Source organism: Hevea brasiliensis, chromosome 12, assembly GCF_030052815.1.
Source record: "Hevea brasiliensis isolate MT/VB/25A 57/8 chromosome 12, ASM3005281v1, whole genome shotgun sequence".
Classification (NCBI taxonomy): domain Eukaryota; kingdom Viridiplantae; phylum Streptophyta; class Magnoliopsida; order Malpighiales; family Euphorbiaceae; genus Hevea; species Hevea brasiliensis.
In genome coordinates, this window is record NC_079504.1 from 23163564 (window position 1) to 23182162 (window position 18599).

The 18599-nt window shown below is 35.4% G+C and overlaps 1 protein-coding gene across 2 annotated transcripts; it reads left to right on the forward strand.

Annotated features, from left to right (window-relative positions):
• Window positions 1-453: 453 nt before the first annotated feature.
• LOC110658432 (putative methylesterase 14, chloroplastic) lies at window positions 454-4490 on the forward strand. Of its 2 annotated transcripts, none has more exons than XM_021816055.2 (5): window positions 454-1196; window positions 1784-2023; window positions 2118-2261; window positions 3331-3465; window positions 4038-4296. In XM_021816055.2, exons 1-5 carry the CDS (start codon window positions 948-950, stop codon window positions 4149-4151), a joined length of 882 nt encoding a protein of 293 aa, XP_021671747.2. In that variant the 5' UTR covers window positions 454-947; the 3' UTR covers window positions 4152-4296. The 2 variants fall into 2 exon arrangements, with proteins under 2 accessions (XP_021671747.2, XP_021671746.2); XM_021816054.2 differs by having other exon boundaries at window positions 455-1196; window positions 4075-4490.
• Window positions 4491-18599: the final 14109 nt, after the last annotated feature.

Below are 18599 nucleotides of genomic sequence, written 5' to 3' on the forward strand. Positions count from 1 at the left end.
TTGAATGGAAATAGCTCTGTATCCCATTCCACATGTGATTATGGGACTAATTAGACATTAATGAATCAATTATAAAAGAAAATATGATAACATTACATAAATTAAAAAAAATAAAAAGCAAAGAAAAAATTAGATTACATACAATGAATTTCTTACCAATTATATAAGAAAAAAGATCACGGTAAGGTCCAGTTATTCAAAGAGCATGGCTTTTCTTTTTATTTTTTAGAAAATAGTTTCATTTTTTTTTACATGATAAGAAAGGCAGGATCAATCACACAACAATAAAATAATAATCAAATTAAAAAAAAATCTTAATGGAGGAAAACTCTAATATTATAACTAGAGCAGAAAGATTCTTCTCCACATCAAATCAACTGATAAACTAATATATTTAATATATATTTATTAAGTTTGCGCGATAAACTTTTCTTATGCTAATTGAATCCAAATAAAATATGGTATTTTGAGAAGCAGAAATTGGAGAAACTTAACGGCAGAAGCCAATGTGGGTGCCTTTGAAGAGGAGAGAGCATAAGATGTCTCCCACCGTTGAAAACGGGGGGGAGGGGGAGAAGGGGATATAGAGAGGGAGAGAGAGAATAAATAGCAGCTGAATTCAGTTGGGTTTTGGGAGAGTTGAAAGTGTTACTTCATTGCTCTCTTATTTTCTTTTAGCATTTATAACAACTTCTCCTCCACTACTCTCTCTTCTTTCATTCTCACCTACTCTCTCTCTCAACAATTCTCAGTCAGACAGGACCAAAAAAAAAAAAAGAAAAGATAAGAGAGAGAGAGGATAGAATATCCCTGAACTCTCGATTCATCTTCATCAGCTGCATATCAAAATGCTACTGCCCTCACTTTTCCCAGACAATCTCTTGATTTTTCTTTCATTTTTTTGTTGCTAATTCCTCCAAGGGGCAAAGGCCAAAGCTTTCTGCAATATGGGGAACCGTTTGATTTGCATTACTAAAAAGGATGCCAAAGATACTCATGGATCGAGAAGCAAGAGGTTGGGTAGGTCTCAGAGAAAATCGTTGGCAGAGGAAGAGTTCCTCCATAGGCAAGCTCTCTCTATGGCACTTCATCAACACCAATTGTCTCAGAGATTTGATGGATCCATGTCCAGAAGGATTGGCTCCATCAGCTCTCGAAGACGAAATCTATCTGATCCCTTCTCTAACGGAAAACAGGTTGCCACTCGGTCTTGATTGAGACACCTTTAGCTTTCTTGATCATATGCTATTTTCTTTTTCCTTTTTTAAATTAAAATAGTTTTCTCCATAACTAGATCTGTAATGGAAAGATATTATGGACGTAAATAAAAAATTTAAAAGAAAAGTCTTTAATAATGCTTACAAGGAGCTTTTAGTTACTAATTTGTCATGGTCAAGTCTCAAAAGTTAAAAACAACTTTAAAAAGCACATGAAAGAAAGGAAAGCATCTTCTTCTTCTTCTTCCCCTTTTTTAATGGAATACTTCATGCGTTTTGATTAAACAAATAAATATAAGGAAAAAGCCTTCACAAGTGCTTAGGAAAAGCATGGAAAAGTAAATTCTCCGTGCATTTAAAGATGAGCCAATCTTACTCTTTTTATATGTTGTTGGTGTTTCGTTATTGGAGTTTCGTTATTGGAGCAGACTACATGTCCAAATAATGGCACTCTTTTATCTCTTATAATCTTCCTGATTACAACAGTTGCATCCTGTTAAACCCCCATTTTTAAAGCTAATTACCGGGGTTATTCAAGTTTATATTTTTAATTGTATACTTTCCAGGTGCCAGACTTTCTGGAGAATTTCAAGTTAAAAAAGTTCATTCTCATACATGGAGAAGGATTTGGAGCTTGGTGTTGGTACAAAACTATTGCTCTGTTGGAAGAAGCAGGATTGCTTCCCACTGCCATAGATCTAATAGGATCTGGTATTGATCTGACGGATACAGACAGTGTCGCATCATTGGCAGACTACTCAAAACCTTTAATTGATTATTTGGAAAGCGTTCCTGAGGATGAAAAGGTTGGGAATAGTAATGGTATCATTATCAATTAATCCCCAAGTACTCGGCCAGTATATATCTTGCAAAATTTATTGATTCATAGTTCTTGCACAGGTTATTTTGATTGGTCATAGTACTGGAGGTGCATGTGTCTCTTATGCCCTGGAGCATTTTCCACACAAGATCTCAAAAGCTATATTTATCTGTGCCACAATGGTGTCTGATGGTCAGAGGCCTTTCGATGTGTTTGCTGAAGAGGTATAATATCAGTGCTTACTTGCTTAGTTCATAGAGAAATATGTTATCTGGTAATTAAACTTGTGATACAATGTTTTATATCATCTGAATTTAGTCAATTACTTTTCAAATAATTTGATAAATTTAAATCATTTAATTACATATAATGCAATATTCTGCTTTTAAATTGAAGATCCTGAAATCATAGATTTTTCCATATTATCATAAAGCAAGTCATCTTAATTTTTTTTTTAATTTTGAAAAAAAGTGTCTTACAAGCGTGCAAAAAGGGAATATAGCGCACTATTCAAGTTCAACTTCTATTTTGGATAGTATTGTTGTTTGCTCAACAGCCTAGGAAAGTAGCTGCTTAGCCTGCACAGCTTGGAGGTACCTGCCGAAGCTACTTAAAGGAATCTGCTTAAGTAGCCGTCCTTCGAGAATTATGTTTTAGGCTTCCTTACCATTTTTGGATGTGTGATGCCTCCTCTTTTAAACACGCTTTTAAAGATTTGTAGGCGTTATAAATGGAAACACATACCTAGCTACTTCTCCATCCCCTTTCTATTTTAGCTGCTGCATCTTAAAATCCATCGCAAATAGTCACCTTCCTAGTGGATTTCCAGAAACTATCCCGAAAACTTGAGAATTCTGTACAAATTAGTAGCCGGGATTGCACATAATGTTGCTGTGAAATAAAATAAACTAAGAATAGAATAGCTATTTCATAGACCATGACATGGCTATTCTTGAAATTTCAATTATATGTGGAACTTGTGTTCCACTAATTTGTAAAATAGCTATTCTTTGGAGTATTTTATTCCACATTTATAATATGAAGTTGAAATTGGGGAATGGCTAATCTATGAATAACTATTCCATGTTTAAAATTTTAACACCGAAGTTCTATTCAACATGGAACTCCCTTATTATTTTATGGACAAAACTAAGTTATTAGAATGTCTATTACAGCTTCTATGGCATTAATTTTTTTCATTAATGAAGTCTTCTAGCTGATGCAATTGTATCAAACAGTTTTTGTTGCTTACATATCTCTAAGTTGGATATTCTCACTGGAGGTGCATTGCAGCTTGGATCTGCTGAACGTTTCATGCAAGAATCAGAGTTTTTGATATATGGGAATGGTAAAGACAACCCTCCTACAGGATTTATGTTTAAGAAACAGCAGATGAAAGGTTTATATTTCAATCAATCACCAACAAAGGTATGTTGCACTTCAAGCTGATGACATTATCCAAAATCTATTGGTTTCTATAACTTACTTCCAAATACATAAAGCAGGCCCTTATTTGTTCAATAAAAATGAATTAGCTTGAAATAATTTAATATAAATATGGGTTTGAACTTTTTATTGTGCCTTAACTTTTTTTTTATCTTACATCAATTAGTTAGACTCTTTGGCTTTGTCCTTGACCTTTGGGGTTAAAGGGAGAGACACGGGCAAGGGAAGATGCATCTGACAGAAGGGTGAAGGGAATTGTTAACCTTCTTAAATGATGATTAGTTTGTCTTTTATAGTTTGCTTTGTTGATCTTAGGTTTGCCTCCACTAAAAATAGAACACTTTTGTGACCACCACTTTGGTCCATGGCCCTCCAACTAATTTGAATGATCTTGTTGCTGTGGTCACATTGTGAAGTGCGTTTTTTAACTAAAATAAAAGAATAGTTGGGGTTTTGTGTTCACTTAATACTAAATTCTCAAGTCTAAGAGGCTTTACAGTAGAAGTATGAAGTCAGAATTTGGCCTTCTAATCTGTGTTCATTATACGTCCTAGTTTGCTAGTAAAATTCAAACTAGACTTTTCTCCCCAGGATGTTGCTTTGGCAATGGTTTGTATGAGACCCATCCCATTGGGTCCTATAATGGAGAAGCTGTCATTGTCCTTTGAGAAATATGGAACTAGTAGGCGGTTCTTCATTCAAACATTGGATGATCATGCACTTTCACCAGATGTCCAAGAAAAGCTAGTGAGAGAAAATCCACCAGAAGGATTCTTCAAGATTAAAGGAAGTGACCACTGTCCTTTCTTTTCAAAACCACAATCTCTCCACAAAATATTGCTGGAAATTGCTCAGATTCCATAGATTGTTTATTTTGGGAAATGGAGAACAAGTTTCTGTGAGTCTTTTATTGGTTTAACATACATAGCTTTTACAATGTGATAAGCGATTATTAATTGTCGAACAATGGATGAATTTTTCTACTGTTAATGATTTCTTAAGTCTTATTCTGAGTGTATGCACAGGGTGTAAATTTATCTAACTTGTTACCTAGATAAACCAATATCGTGATTTGATGTGGTTGAAGGGATCATACTTGACTATTAGCAAATATTAGTGCAGTTATGAATTGATTTCTTCCTCCCATTAAATGTGGATTCTACTGGTAATTTTGGAGGTGGATGTTATATGAGTGTGAAGGGGTGAATCACCCTGGATGTGTTGAATAATTTAAGTTCAGATCTCACAATTATTAGTTTGGATTGTTACTCCTATTTGATAGATTGTTTATTTTTGCATATGCAAATGTCTTTTATTGTAATTACATGATTATGATTTAAATATCTCTAGTTATAATGAACAAAATTACTATGTATCTTGTATTTCTGTTTCTGATTAAAAAAAGAAGAAGAAAGCTCTCACTATGGTCATTGTTAGGTGGTTGAATGAAGTACAATCTACACTTCCATTCAAAATTCCTGACCTTCAAGCCATTAACTTCTTTTACGATTCCAATTTCCTGACCTTTAATCAACAGAATGCCTTGTACGTATTGGAGAAGGATAGAGTTTTTATCTCTTCTTTTTTATTTTCTTTTCTACTAGAGCAAAAATTAAATGATTACAATTTTCAGTCTTTGCAGCTTACATCAAGGGCTAAAGGCTGAATTATAATTTGTCTCTAAAATAAATCTAGCCAATGTAGTATATGAAGATCTTTTAATGTACAGAACAATCTTGCTTATCTAATTTATAACATTTCAGTAAATATTTGCTACATCCTGAAGCAAATCCGTAAGTTATTTTTTACCGAATGATTCAAGAAATTTCTCCATGGATTGCACATGTTTGTCATATTTTATGTAGAAAAATTTATTAAACCATTTGGTAAATAACAACTTATTAATTTACTCCAAGATATGATAGATATTTACTGGATATTGCAAATTAGATACTCAAATTTGTTAGTGGGACTTTATCCACAATTTTGATTGAATTTATATTAGAGTGTTTGAATTTATATTAGAGCTAAATTATAAGTAAAGTCAATCTGCATTACATTCAGAGAGTAACTCATAAGTATCTACTTGGATTAGAGATACACAAAGGTGTGAAATAATCTTCAACGTTGGATTTGCAAGAGCTTTGGCTTCTTAGCCCTCCCTTTCCATCTTGGCGCCATTTAGTTATCCTTGGGGATAAAGAAAGAGAATCACGCCATGGCAACAACTTGAGTCAACGATAATAGGGGTATTACAAGGAGCAAAATATTGCAAAATTATTTTTTTCTTTTTTTAATTTTTTGTTTTTTATTTTTTATTTTTGATTTTTTTTTTTATTTTGATTGTTTATTTGTTTTTTGCAAATTTAAATTAGACAACTTTTGTTTCTTTTTATTATATTTCTTCAAACATTTTTAACCAAATTTCAAAAGCAAATTTTTTTTTTTTAACTTTTTTTTTTTTACGTTTTTTATTTTTTTTTTTTTTGCAAGATACTGCAGATTATTTTGAAATGAATGAAATGATATGATTGAAATGAATGATCATTCAATTATTTATATGTATTATCTCAAATCAAATCAACATCAAGATGAACAAATCTAATAAAATAGATATATTCGATTAACATCTTTTGATTTTAAAGACAATAACAAAGAAACTATAATATATTAACATTTCAACAAGCCACAACAAATTCAAGTGAACCTTCATCATAGTCTTCCTCCAAGTTCTCTTTCAACATCTCTCTCAATTCATTCTCTTCTCTCTTCTCTTTCATCATTATTCTTTCACATCTTTTTTTTCTTTTCTTTTGCCAGTAACAGCAGCCAAACAAACAGTAACACAACAATTTCCAGTTACCAATGATGATGACCACCATAAATAACTGCATTTTTTTGGTCTTTTGATTCATAACTCTTTGCTGCTTTATTTTATTTCTTTTGCTTTTTTTAATTTTTTTAAACCTAAAAATAATTTTTTTTTTTTAAAAAAAAAAAAATATTGAAATTAATTTAATATAAATTTAATAAAATAAATATAAAAAATAGCTCTTTCTATTTATTTTTCCTAATGTTTCTAATAAAAGAGAGAATTATATCATCATCTTATCATATCACTACTTCATACTCAACAACTCTCAAATATTTAACATTTTTTTTTTAATTTTTTGCATTTGTCATCCATAATTGCATATTGTTTTTGACCTTGCATTCAAACCTACTTAGTTTCAAACATATAAAAGCTAAAGTAAAGTTATCTATACTGCCAAAAACAAGCCATTTTGATTAAAACAAATGAAATAAAAAAAAAAATTTGATCAAACATGAAAGAAATAAAAAATTTGAAAGTAGAAGATGCAAAAAGATTTAAAAAAAAAAAAAAAAAAAAAAAAAGGAAAAAAAAAAAAAAAAAAAAAAAAAAAAATAAATTTAAAAAAATATCATCAAGTAAAAAAAATTTTTTTTTTTTTAGAAAAAGTTAAAAAAAAAAAATATGAAAAGAAAAAAAAATTAATTAAGAAAAAAAATGAAAGAAAAGAAAGAAAAGAAAAAAAATCAAGAAAAAAATAAAAAAATGGTAAAGCAGTCAAAATAGCAATTAGGCAGAGAGCATATCTTAATCTTCTAAATGATAATAAACATGTTAATAAAAAAAAAAACATATATTTTTTGTAATCAGTAGAATCAGTGCCCTCAGGTTAAAATAAAATAAAATAAAATAAAATGTTAAGTACAAGTTAAATCATTGAGAATTCAAGATTTTGTAATTCAGAGAAACAACTTTAGACTTCAGTAGAGGCCTAGAGCGATTGAGATGAATTTTAAAAGAGACAGTATCAACAAGGGACAAAGCATCACGTATTCCATATAATTGTATATAATGACCAAAATGATTTACACTAATTTTGAGAATCGACAAAGTATTATGAGTAATTTATTTGAGCAATTGTATACAAGTACCTGAAATAAGATGCAGAGAAATATGGACGAATAGAAGAAGAAACTGCAGAGATCGTTTTGGGTAAGAAAACCCAGTCATTTCTCTCGCCGTTCGCTTTCCCCTGATTTTGAGAGTGGAAGGATGGGGCCTGGGCTAGGTGAGGGAGTTTACTCTGACACGTCTTTCCTTTGCACAATTCCACTTCCACTTCCACGATTAGCTATCCAAGTATTATTTTATTTACACTTTATTTATGTTGAGGAAAATAAATTAAAAAAAGATTTTTTTTACACAACAATTAAATAAAAAATAATGAAAATCAAATTTGCTAATTTTCTTTCAAACTTTTAAAAAAAATTTTCATCAATTTAAATAAATAAAAAGAATGAAAAAGTCAACAAGTTATGATTTACGCTTTATTTATGTAGAGGGAAATAAATAGGAAATTTTTTTATTGTTTTTATATTTAGAGAACAATTAAATAAAAAATAATGAAAATCAAATTTTCTAATAAATAATTTTTTTATGAGGCAATAATTTTTGAATTATCTTAATTCAGACTAGAATCATTTTTCTCTTAATTCAACAAATTTTTTTTATATAATTCTCATACAATGTGTTTTATAATTATATTTATTATTTTATAACATCACTATTTAATTTTCACATATTATATATTTAATTAAAATATAAAAATTAATTATAAAATATTATTTTGATATTTTAAAATACTTGATAGTTTTTATTATTTTAAAATTGACAACTTTTTATCTTTATATTATTAGGAAACGTATAAAACTTTTAAAACTATAATATTTTATGTTATTAATAAATTTAAAAACTAAAATCTTATAAAATTTTAAAAATAAAAATTTAGAATTTCATAATAAAAATAAAACATATGGTTTATAATAAAATTGAAAACAAATGGGCATTCCTTTACGTCAACAATCAAAGTCCTATCAAAAAAATTTTTAAAATTATAATATTTTATGTTATTAATAAATTTAAAAACTAAAATCTTATAAAATTGTAAAAATTTTAAAAATAAAAATAAAAATAAAAATTTAGAATTTAGAATTTCATAACAAAATGAAAACATATGATCTATAATCAAATTGAAAATTAATAGGCATTTTTTCAGGTCCACAATACGTAACATTTCGAATTTTTAAATAAAAATTAGATTCTAAGATCTTTTTTTTTTTTTTTTTTTTATTTTTTTTATTGGAAAATTCTATTGCATTTTTGAGCCGATATATTTTGGCTATATGACCCACTTTAGAAGTGGATCAATTTATAGTGCTTCCCATCATTTCAGACGCCACGGACGCATTTCAGGTCTTAGAATTGACATAGATAAATCCGAACTCTTAATGCCCCATTTTATTTAAGGTTGAGCTTAGAATTAAATTCATAAAATATTCATAGGCAGCTAAAAAGTTATGATTCCAATTGTATTAATATAATAACATTGTTAATGACTGTAAAGCATGATTATAAAATTTTTGGGGTTAGTTTGAATAGTTTTTACAAAATATTAATTTTAAACTTAATAGTTGAATAATGTAAATATGTGAGTTTTAGCTATTGTAGCAAGCTCAAGAGGGGCTATGTGATGTTATTGAAATGTGGGCCTGAGGCCCTTGTTATAGAATTGTTATTTGAATGGTTTTGCAAGTTAGGTAGATCTTAGGTACAAGGAAAATTCTGATAGATTTCTGGCATAAAATATGTTGTCTTTGATTCTTTAAATTCTTATTTTGTGTCAAGATAAATTCATAATATAACTGTCTAGGTGATCAAAATCAACCTTCTTCTTCTTCCTAGCCGCCGCCCTAATATATTGATTTTATTTATAATTTCAATATTATTATATATTCAATGCATGCTTTTGTATTCACTTATAAATATATGTATATAGTTAATTACTAGGCACGCCTTATATTGCATTTTTATTTGATAAAATTATTGTAGATATCGCCTTAGGGTAATTTGAATCTGCGTGCGCCTGTTAGCATGTGTGTGGTGTGATTAAGGATATGGGTAGGACGGGCAGTCGCGACTGGAGTTTGACTCGCTAGGACCCGATCATTTTTGTGGATAAGTCGAGCTGAGTATGATTTTGAGTTAATCTCGCTGACCTCCGCACTTAGATTATAGTGCCCCAAATTATCTTTTGTGCCAATATTATTTGAATTATTTGAAACTATGTGAATATATTATATTTCATAAATAGGAACGCATTAGGCTTAGATAGTAATACAAATTATATTAACAATCAATATCTTACTCTATGAGTTGAATGCTCTTTCCTATTCAACTATTTTTTTCTTCAAGTGACAGGTGAACTCTTCTGCTTCCTTCCTCACAGGTGCAGCAGCTGTAACACCCCTAATTTTTTAAATTTATTATTTTGTGGATAAATATTAATATTTTATTTTATTTAAATTTTAGAAAATTATTTGAAATTTTTCAAATTTTAGAAATCGGGTTCAACTTTTCGAAAATATAAAACTTTGATGATTTTTAAAAATTAATTTAAAGACCACGTGATAAAACTAAAAATATATTTGAACTTTACGAATTTTTTTGAATTTTCTAGAAATTTTTTGAAATTTTTTGGTCTCGTTTTAGGTCCCAAGGTAGAGTAAAAATTTAAAATTTTGTATCTTGAATCGGACCGGCCAAATTGAACCAGACCGGATTGGACCGGTCGAATCAGACCGGCCTTTTCTTTTCTTCTTCCTTCCTTCCCCCCGCGTTCCCGTCCCTCTTCTTCTCTCTCCCATTTTCTCTCTCCTCCCTCCTCCCCACGTTGCGCCGCCGCCACTCCATGCTCCCCACCTTGCCGGCGCGCCGCCCCAGTGCCTCTCCATGGTCGGCCGACACTCCAGCAACCGAAAAACGCGCACGAAGACCCACCTGCGTGCGTGCACCGTTTTGACTTCCCGGCCAAAATCTGGCCCATCCGGCCACTGTTTGGGCTGGGTCTTGTGTCTAAACTCATATACACCTCGAGAGATTTTCATAGACACCAAGAACACCAAAATCCATTTAGCGGTTTGCTCAATTTTTGTCTGGAAAGTTTTAGTCCAATTTTACTTTTGGGCTAGATTTCTCGCAAATCGTGAACCCCACGAGAAAATCGAGAGTACCAGAGCTCTCCACTCGTCGAAAGCTTCGCGGCAATATAAATTTTAAAATTTTTCGATACCATTTTTTGGTGGGTCCCACGAAACTTCGTAGTGTTTTTCTGAGCAATAAATGAGCTTAGAAAATTTCGTAAAAATTTTGTACTAACCCCCGTGTTGTGGGCTTCATGTAGGTACATTCAATTCACGAAAATTCAACGGTTGCCGAGTCTGCAAATTTCCAATCAGACAGACAGGTTACCGAAAAAGTCTTGGAATTGGGTCGAGATTTTGGCTACCCCACCATTGTCAGATGTACCGAACGCGTCCTCGGGGTCGAAATCAGCATAGGTAAGCCTGAACCTTACTTTTTCTTAATTGTTTGGTGCTTGAATTGGATTAGAAACCCGTAAAATATTTATGGTAGCTCAGAAAATTATGATTCTTTTGGCATTAGCTTAGTAATATTACTAAGGACAGCGGGACAAAGTTTTAGAATTTTTAGAGCTCATTTGGGTAGTTTTTGCAAAAGGGTCAATTATAAAGACTAAACTGTAATTTTATATATTATGATTGATGACTGTTTGGATAGGCCCAGGAAGGGCTGTATGATGTTATTGAGTTGTGAGTATATAATTTGTGGATATAGATTTGCGTTTTGAGCCATTTTGCATGTTAGGTAGGTCCTAAGTATAGGAGAGATTCTGCTGGATTTTCGGCACGACTTAGGACATCTTTAATCTTTTTTTAGCTTGTATTAAGTCAAATATACTAAATAATTGTAATAAAATTGTCAGGTGAGATAGAATGACCTTCCTCCTCACTTGACCACCACTTAAAGGATATAAGCAATGAGTAAAATATTAATTTTAATTGTAATTTCGATATTATTATATGTTCAAGCATGCCCATGCATCACTTATATGTATATATCTATGTAGTCAAACTCTAGGCACGTTTTACGTTGCATTCACAACTGTTAAAGTGCCATGGATGTTGTTTGCGGTAATTTGGAGCAGTGTGCGTGTGTTGGCGTGCGTGTGGTATAGTGTTGGATATGGATAGAACGGGTAGACATGGCTTGAGATCTTCGCTGGGACTCGGTCCTTCTAGGTAGACACGGATTGAGTTCTTTGCTGGGACCCCGTATTTGGTTTATTAAGTGAAAGTTCGACTTGAGATCTTTGCTGGCAGAGGTTGGATTAAGAGAGTTGTATAGGGGATCAACTCCCATATATGTATTATTTGACACTCTCGGGTGTGTGAGTGCTCCAAATTACCTTTTTGATGTGATTTGTATGAAATTTATGACGATGTTGCATTTCACTCTACATGGTGCATTAGCTTTAGATAGCTATAGAGATTATGGTTAAAATTAATATTTTACTCTCTGAGTCGAACGCTCACTCTTGTTCATTTATTTTTCCAGGCTACCGGAGGATTATTATTGTGTTTAACCTGCTTTTCTTCTTCATAGGTCGTCTAATAATGTTTGTATAATTCTGTTAACTCCTAGAATTTCTGCATGTGTTAGAAATATTTATTTGATTGGGTCTGTAATATAATTGTCATGTTGGATCTGTAAACTTATTAAATGCATGTATGGTTGGATTGGATGAGGGAGCCGAGCTCCCATTTGTTTTTATGACATTTGATTGTGTGGAGGGTGAGCTGTGCTAGCCAGTTTATTATATATGGTGTTTACAGGTCGAATGAGTCAAAAACTCCCGGTTAAATGGTCTATTTTATGGTCAGACTCTGTCCAGTTGAATTCTTGAAATTGGGCCCAAATGGGCCTTAGAGTTGGGTTGAGGAATAGTTAGGCTTACTACGAGCCTCGGGGGCTTTAGGCTGGCCCAGGTGCTAGTGCCGGTCTGACCCATAGGTTGGGTCGTGACAAATATGGTATCAGAGTTTAGGCTCCAGATTCATGAGGAAAAATTGTCTAAAGTGTTGGGAAGAGTCTAATAGGAGTCACATGCGGAGAATAGGGTTCATATTCGTCTTGCATTATCATCTTTGCTTCTAGTTTCTGTTTTATATAATTGTGTGTAAATATGAGTCTATAGAGCTGTGTAACATGCAGTTTTGAATTTTGTGGGCTAATGCTGCTGAATTTCAGGAAAATGCATAGAAGCAGAAGAGCTGTCACTGCACCAGAACCAGATGTGCCTGACGAGGTGTCGGCACAGGATGAGGCGCCTGCCCCGAGGAGGCGGGGTAGGAGGCCTAGAGCTGCTCAAGTAGAGGAGCAGCCACCACCAGTTCAGGAACAGTCTTTTGTGGCCCCGGGTCCCATGGACGCAATGGCAGCTACTCTAGCTAGATTACAAAGAACCATCGATATGATGGTACAACATATGGTCCACCCTCCCTAACAGCAGCAGTCCACTGCACCAAGAGGGAACCTTACAAACAAATAATTAATTTCAAGAAGTTAGTGCCGGGTACTTATGATGTGTTAGACGATGCCTCTCGATTTTTGGATTCCTACAAACAAGCAGGGATGGAGTTGCAGTTGACTGATAGGAGACTTATAGAGTCTGTGCAGCATGTCATGGGGCCTATGCCTAGACAATGGATGAATGACTACATATTATCTCGGATGGAAGGTTTGTCATGGACCCAGTTTATGGAACTGTTTATCAATAGGTTTGTACTAGAAAGTTTCAGAGATCAAAAGCAGTGGGCTTTTGAAGCCTTAAGGCAGAATGGCAGGTCTGTAGATGAATATGTTACAGAATTTCTGAAACTGAGCAGATATGCCCCTACAGTAGTGGCTACAGAAAGTATGAAGGTGAAAAGGTTCCTAAAGAGGCTGGACAGGAGGTATGCAAACCTGGTCATGATGTCTGATCAGTCTTTTGATATGGTAGTTGATCGAGCCTGACAGATTAAGATTAGCTATAAAGGAGATGACAGTGGAAGGGAAAAGAAAAAAATAGAGTAGAGGTTTCTTCAGGTGTTCCCCCCATGGGTACTACGGATAGCGGAGGCCAAAGTAATTACGGAGGAAGAAGTAGGAACAAGAAGAGTGGTTTTAGATACAAATCTCGAGGATTCAGACCAGGGTACTGATCTAGCAGTGGTCACAGTTTGGGATATAGTAGTTTTGGGTCTGGTTCAGGATCCTCCTTAGCACCTTGTGCACAGTGTGGAAGAGGACATTCAGGACCTTATATGATGGGTTCAGGAGTATGTTTAAGGTGTGACCAACAAGGTCACTTTGCTAGGGAATGCCCCGTGTTTAGCGAGTCACAGATGGGGTCACAGGGTTCTGTTGCAAATATTCCTCGTCAGTTTTATCCTGGTGCTTCCAGCATGGCAAGCAGTCAGTTCAGTGGCGAACAGGGCAGAGGACAAGGAGGACGTGGATTTAGAGGCAGATCAGGAGGTAGAAGTCAGTATCAGGGTTCTACAACACAGGGTAGGGGTCAAGCTCGGGTTTTCACCTGACCCACCAGGATGCTCAGGCTTCTAATACAATTGTGGCATGTATTCTTCTAGTCTGTTCCTATGAGGCTCGTGTTTTGATAGATCTGGGTGCTACGCACTCCTTTGTCTCCCCAGTTTTTGCCATAAGATTGGGTAGGAACCCTACAACTTTAGAATTCCCTTTGTCTATAGCTACCTCCAGTAGTAGTGGATGGAAGAATCCTCTCAGCAGACTTGGTTCCTCTACCAGTTATGAATTTCAGTGTAATTTTAGGAATGGATTGGTTGGCAACTCATTATGCCACTTTAGACTGCAGGAACAAAAATGTGTATTTCAACGTACCTGGTGTGGAAGAGTTTAGCTTTGATGGTGACAGGAGCATAGCTCCATATAATTTGGTGTCAGCAATTAGTGCTAGAAAAATATTGAGGCGTGGATGTCAAGATTATTTGGCATTGGTGAGAGACACATCTGTAGAAGGTGTCAACATGGAAAATGTTCTTGTTGTCAGAGAATTCATGGATGTCTTCCCTGAGGAGCTTCCAGGGTTGCCACCAGGAAGGGAAATAGAGTTCTGCATTGATGTTGTGCCGAGTACAAACCCCATATCAATGCCACCTTACAGGATAGCACAAGCAGAATTGAAAGAGCTAAAGGAGCAACTACAGGAGCTTTTGGATAGCTTTTGCACAAGGGTTTCATATGTCCGAGCACTTCACCCTGGGGCACTCTTGTTCTATTTGTGAGAAAGAAAGATGGGTCATTGAGGTTGTGCATTGACTATAGACATCTGAATAAGGTGACTGTGAAGAACAAGTATCCACTTCTAAGGGGCTATATTCTTTTCCAAGATAGACCTACGATCAGGCTACCATCAGTTGAGAATTAGGAATGAGGATGTGTCCAAAACAGCATTTAGGATAAGATATGGTTATTATGAGTTCTTGGTGATGTCTTTTAGACTCACTAATGCACCAACAGCCTTCATGGACTTGATGAACAGGGTGTTCAAGCCATTCCTGGACCGTTTTGTCATCGTATTCATAGATGATATTTTGGTATACTCTCGAACCGAGGAAGAACACGTGTGGCACTTGAGGATGGTGTTGCAGACTTTGAGGGAGCACCAGCTATATGCCAAATTTTCAAAATGTGAATTTTGGCTAGAAAGCATCTCATTCTTGGGACACGTGGCTTCTAGTGAAGGCATTCAAGTGGATCCCAAGAAAATTGAGGCTGTAACTGATTAGCTTAAGCCTACAACAGTCACTGAGGTGCGAAGTTTTCTGGGTCTAGTTGGCTACTATAGGCGTTTTGTGCAGGATTTTTCCAGGATAGCAGCTCCCCTAACTAAGTTAACTGGGAAGAATGTTCCATTCATTTGGACAGATGATTGTGAGTAGAGTTTCCAGAAGCTTAAGGAGTGTTTAACCACCGCCCTAGTGTTGACATTACCGATGAGTGGTGAAGGATATACCGTGTACTGTGATGCCTCCAGAGTTGGCTTAGGGTGTGTTTTGATGTAAAATGGAAAAGTAGTGGCTTATGCTTCAAGGCAGTTAAAGAGGCATGAACAGAACTACCCCACCCATGATTTGAAAATGATGGCTGTAGTCTTTGCACTAAAGATTTGGAGACATTACCTGTATGGTGAAGTGTGTGAGATATACATCAATCACAAGAGTCTGCAGTACATCTTCCAATAGAGGGATTTAAATTTGAGACAGAGGAGATGGATGGAGCTTCTGAAAGACTATGACTATACCATTCAGTACTATCCTGGGAAGGCCAATGTAGTAACACATGCTTTAAGCAAAAAATCTTCTGGCAGCTTGGCGCACATATCAGCGGAGAAGAGACCGTTGATTCAGGAAGTATATGAGTTGATGGATCAAGGTCTGATCTTAGATCTTTCAGATGAGGGGATATTGTTGGCTCATTTTTCAGTGAGACCAGACCTGTGAGATAGAGTCAGAGTTTCCCAGCACAGAGACCAACAATTGATGGAGATCATAGAAAGAGTATAGCAGGGTAAAGGTGGTGATTTTGGATTTGCCAATGATGGAGCTCTTATGCAAGGTTCCAGGATATGTCTGCCCGATCTGGACAATCTCAAAAATGAAATCATGCGAGAGGCATACTATACACTGTACAACGTCCACCCAGGCTCCACCAAGATGTACCATGATGTGAAAGATAGTTATTGGTGGAATGGCATGAAGAGATACATAGCAGACTTTGTGTCCAAGTGTTTGACTTGTCAGAAGGTGAAGTTTGAACACCAGAGGCTGTCAGGGAAGCTGCAAGAGCTCCCTATCCCAGAATGGTAGTGGGAAATGATTATTATGGATTTTATGACTGGGTTGCCTCGTACCACGCGGGGATATGATTCGATATGGGTAATTATAGACCGTCTAACTAAATCAGCTCATTTCTTGCCTGTGAAGATCACATATTCTGTTGCACAGTACGCCCGGCTCTATATTCAAGAAATAGTCAGATTGCATAGAGTTTCTGCTTCCATAATATTTGACAGAGGGTCCCAATTCACTTCTCGATTTTGGAGGAAGTTGCAGGAGGCACTTAGCACACAGTTGAACTTTAGTACTGCCTTTTACCCTCAGACAGACGGGCAGTCCGAAAGGACAATCCAAACACTAGAAGACATGCTTCGCATGTGTATTTTGGATTTTAGAGGTCAATGGGATGATCAACTACCCTTGGTGGAGTTTGCCTACAACAACAGTTATCATTCCATCATAGGGATGGACCCTATGAGGCACTATATGGCAGAAAGTGTAGGTCTCTTCTGTGTTGGACAAAAATGGGAGAAGCGAAGGTGCATGATATAGACCTAGTGCAGTACACTTCAGAGATAGTTCCTTTAATCAGGGAACGATTGAGAACAGCTTTCAGTGCCAAAGAGTTATGCAGATCGTAGACGGAGGGATGTAGAGATTGTAGTAGGTGATTACGTATTTCTGAAGGTTTCCTCGATGAAGGAAGTAATGAAATTTGGAAAGAAGGGCAAGTTGGCACCTCGATATATTGGACCTTTTGAGGTTACTGATAGAGTTGGAGCAGTTGCCTACCAGTTAGAGTTACCACCCAACCTTTTCTCATGTTCATCCTGTATTTCACATCTCCATGCTCAGGAAATACATACCTGATTCTTCTCATGTGCTACAGCTGATGTAGTAGAGCTGAAAGAAGACCTGACGTTTGAGGAGCAACTTGTAGCCATAAAGGACTACCAAGTGAGGCAGCTAAGATCAAAACAGATCTCTATTGTTAAGTTTTATGGAGGAGCCAGTCAGTGGAAGAGTGCACCTGGGAGTCAGAATGGGACATGCGTAGCAAGTACCCTTATCTATTCAATATCTAATTCTGTGCTTTATTCTACCTTGTGTAAAATTCGATGACGAATTTTCTGTAAGGGGGGAAGAATGTAACACTCCTAATTTTTTAAATTTATTATTTTGTGGGTAAATATTAATATTTTATTTTATTTAAATTTTAGAAAATTATTTGAAATTTTTTGGATTTTAGAAATCGGGTTCGATTTTTTAAAAATATAAAACTTTGATGATTTTTAAAAATTAATTTAAAGACCATATGGCAAAACTAAAAATATATTTGGACTCTACGAATTACTGAGTTTTCTAGAATTTTTTCGAAATTTTTGGGCCTCGTTTTCCTTCCCAAGGCAGAGTAAAAATTCAAAATTTTACATCTTGAATTGGACCGGCCGAATCAAACCGGACCGGATCGGACCGACCTTTTCTTTTCTTCTTCCTTCCTTCCCCGCGCGTTCTCGTCTCTCTTCCTCACTCTCCTATTTTCTCTCTCCTCCCTCCTCCCCATGCTGCGTCGCCGCCACCCAGCCTCCCCACCTCGCGGCTAGCCTCCCCAGTGCCTCCCCACGGCCGGAAAACGCGCATGAAGACCCACCTGTGTGCGCGCACCATTTCGGTTTCCCGGCCAAAATTCGGCCGATCCGGCCACTGTTTGGGCCGAGTCTTGTATCTAAACTCATCTACACCTCGAGAGCTTTCTATAGACACCAAGAACACCAAAATCCATCGAGTGGTTTGCCTAATTTTTGTCCGGAAAATTTTAGCCCATTTCGATTTTTGGGCTAGATTTCTAGCAAATCGTGAACCCCACGAGAAAACCGAGAGTAACAGAGCGCTCCACTCGTCGAGAGCTTCGCAGCAATATAAATTTTAAAATTTTCTGATACCGTTTTTCGATGAGTCCCATGAAACTTCGTAGTATTTTTTCGAGTACTAAATGAGCTTAGAAAATTTCGTAAAAATTTTGTACTAACCCCCATATTGTGGGCTTCGTGTAGGTACCTTCAATTCGCAGAAATTCAATGGTTGCCCGGGTCTGCAAATTTTCGGCCAGACAGACAGACTATTGAAAAAGTCTTAGAATTGAATCGAGATTTTAGCTACCCCATCATTATCAGATGTTCCGAGCTCGTCCCAGGGGTCGGAATCGGCATAGGTACACCCGAACCTTACTTTTTCTTAATTATTTAGTGCTTGAATTGGAATAGAAATCCGTAAAATATTCATAGTAGCTCAGAAAATTATGA

What these genes read in the sequence shown, in the direction of transcription:
- LOC110658432 (XM_021816054.2), top strand. Translation starts at nt 948, where the DNA reads ATGGGGAACCGTTTGATTTGCATTACTAAAAAGGATGCCAAAGATACT. An exon ending in CCTTCTCTAACGGAAAACAG is followed by an intron (nt 1,197 to 1,783) that starts GTTGCCACTCGG and finishes TATACTTTCCAG; the next exon opens with GTGCCAGACTTTCTGGAGAA. An exon ending in TCGATGTGTTTGCTGAAGAG is followed by an intron (nt 2,262 to 3,330) that starts GTATAATATCAG and finishes GGTGCATTGCAG; the next exon opens with CTTGGATCTGCTGAACGTTT.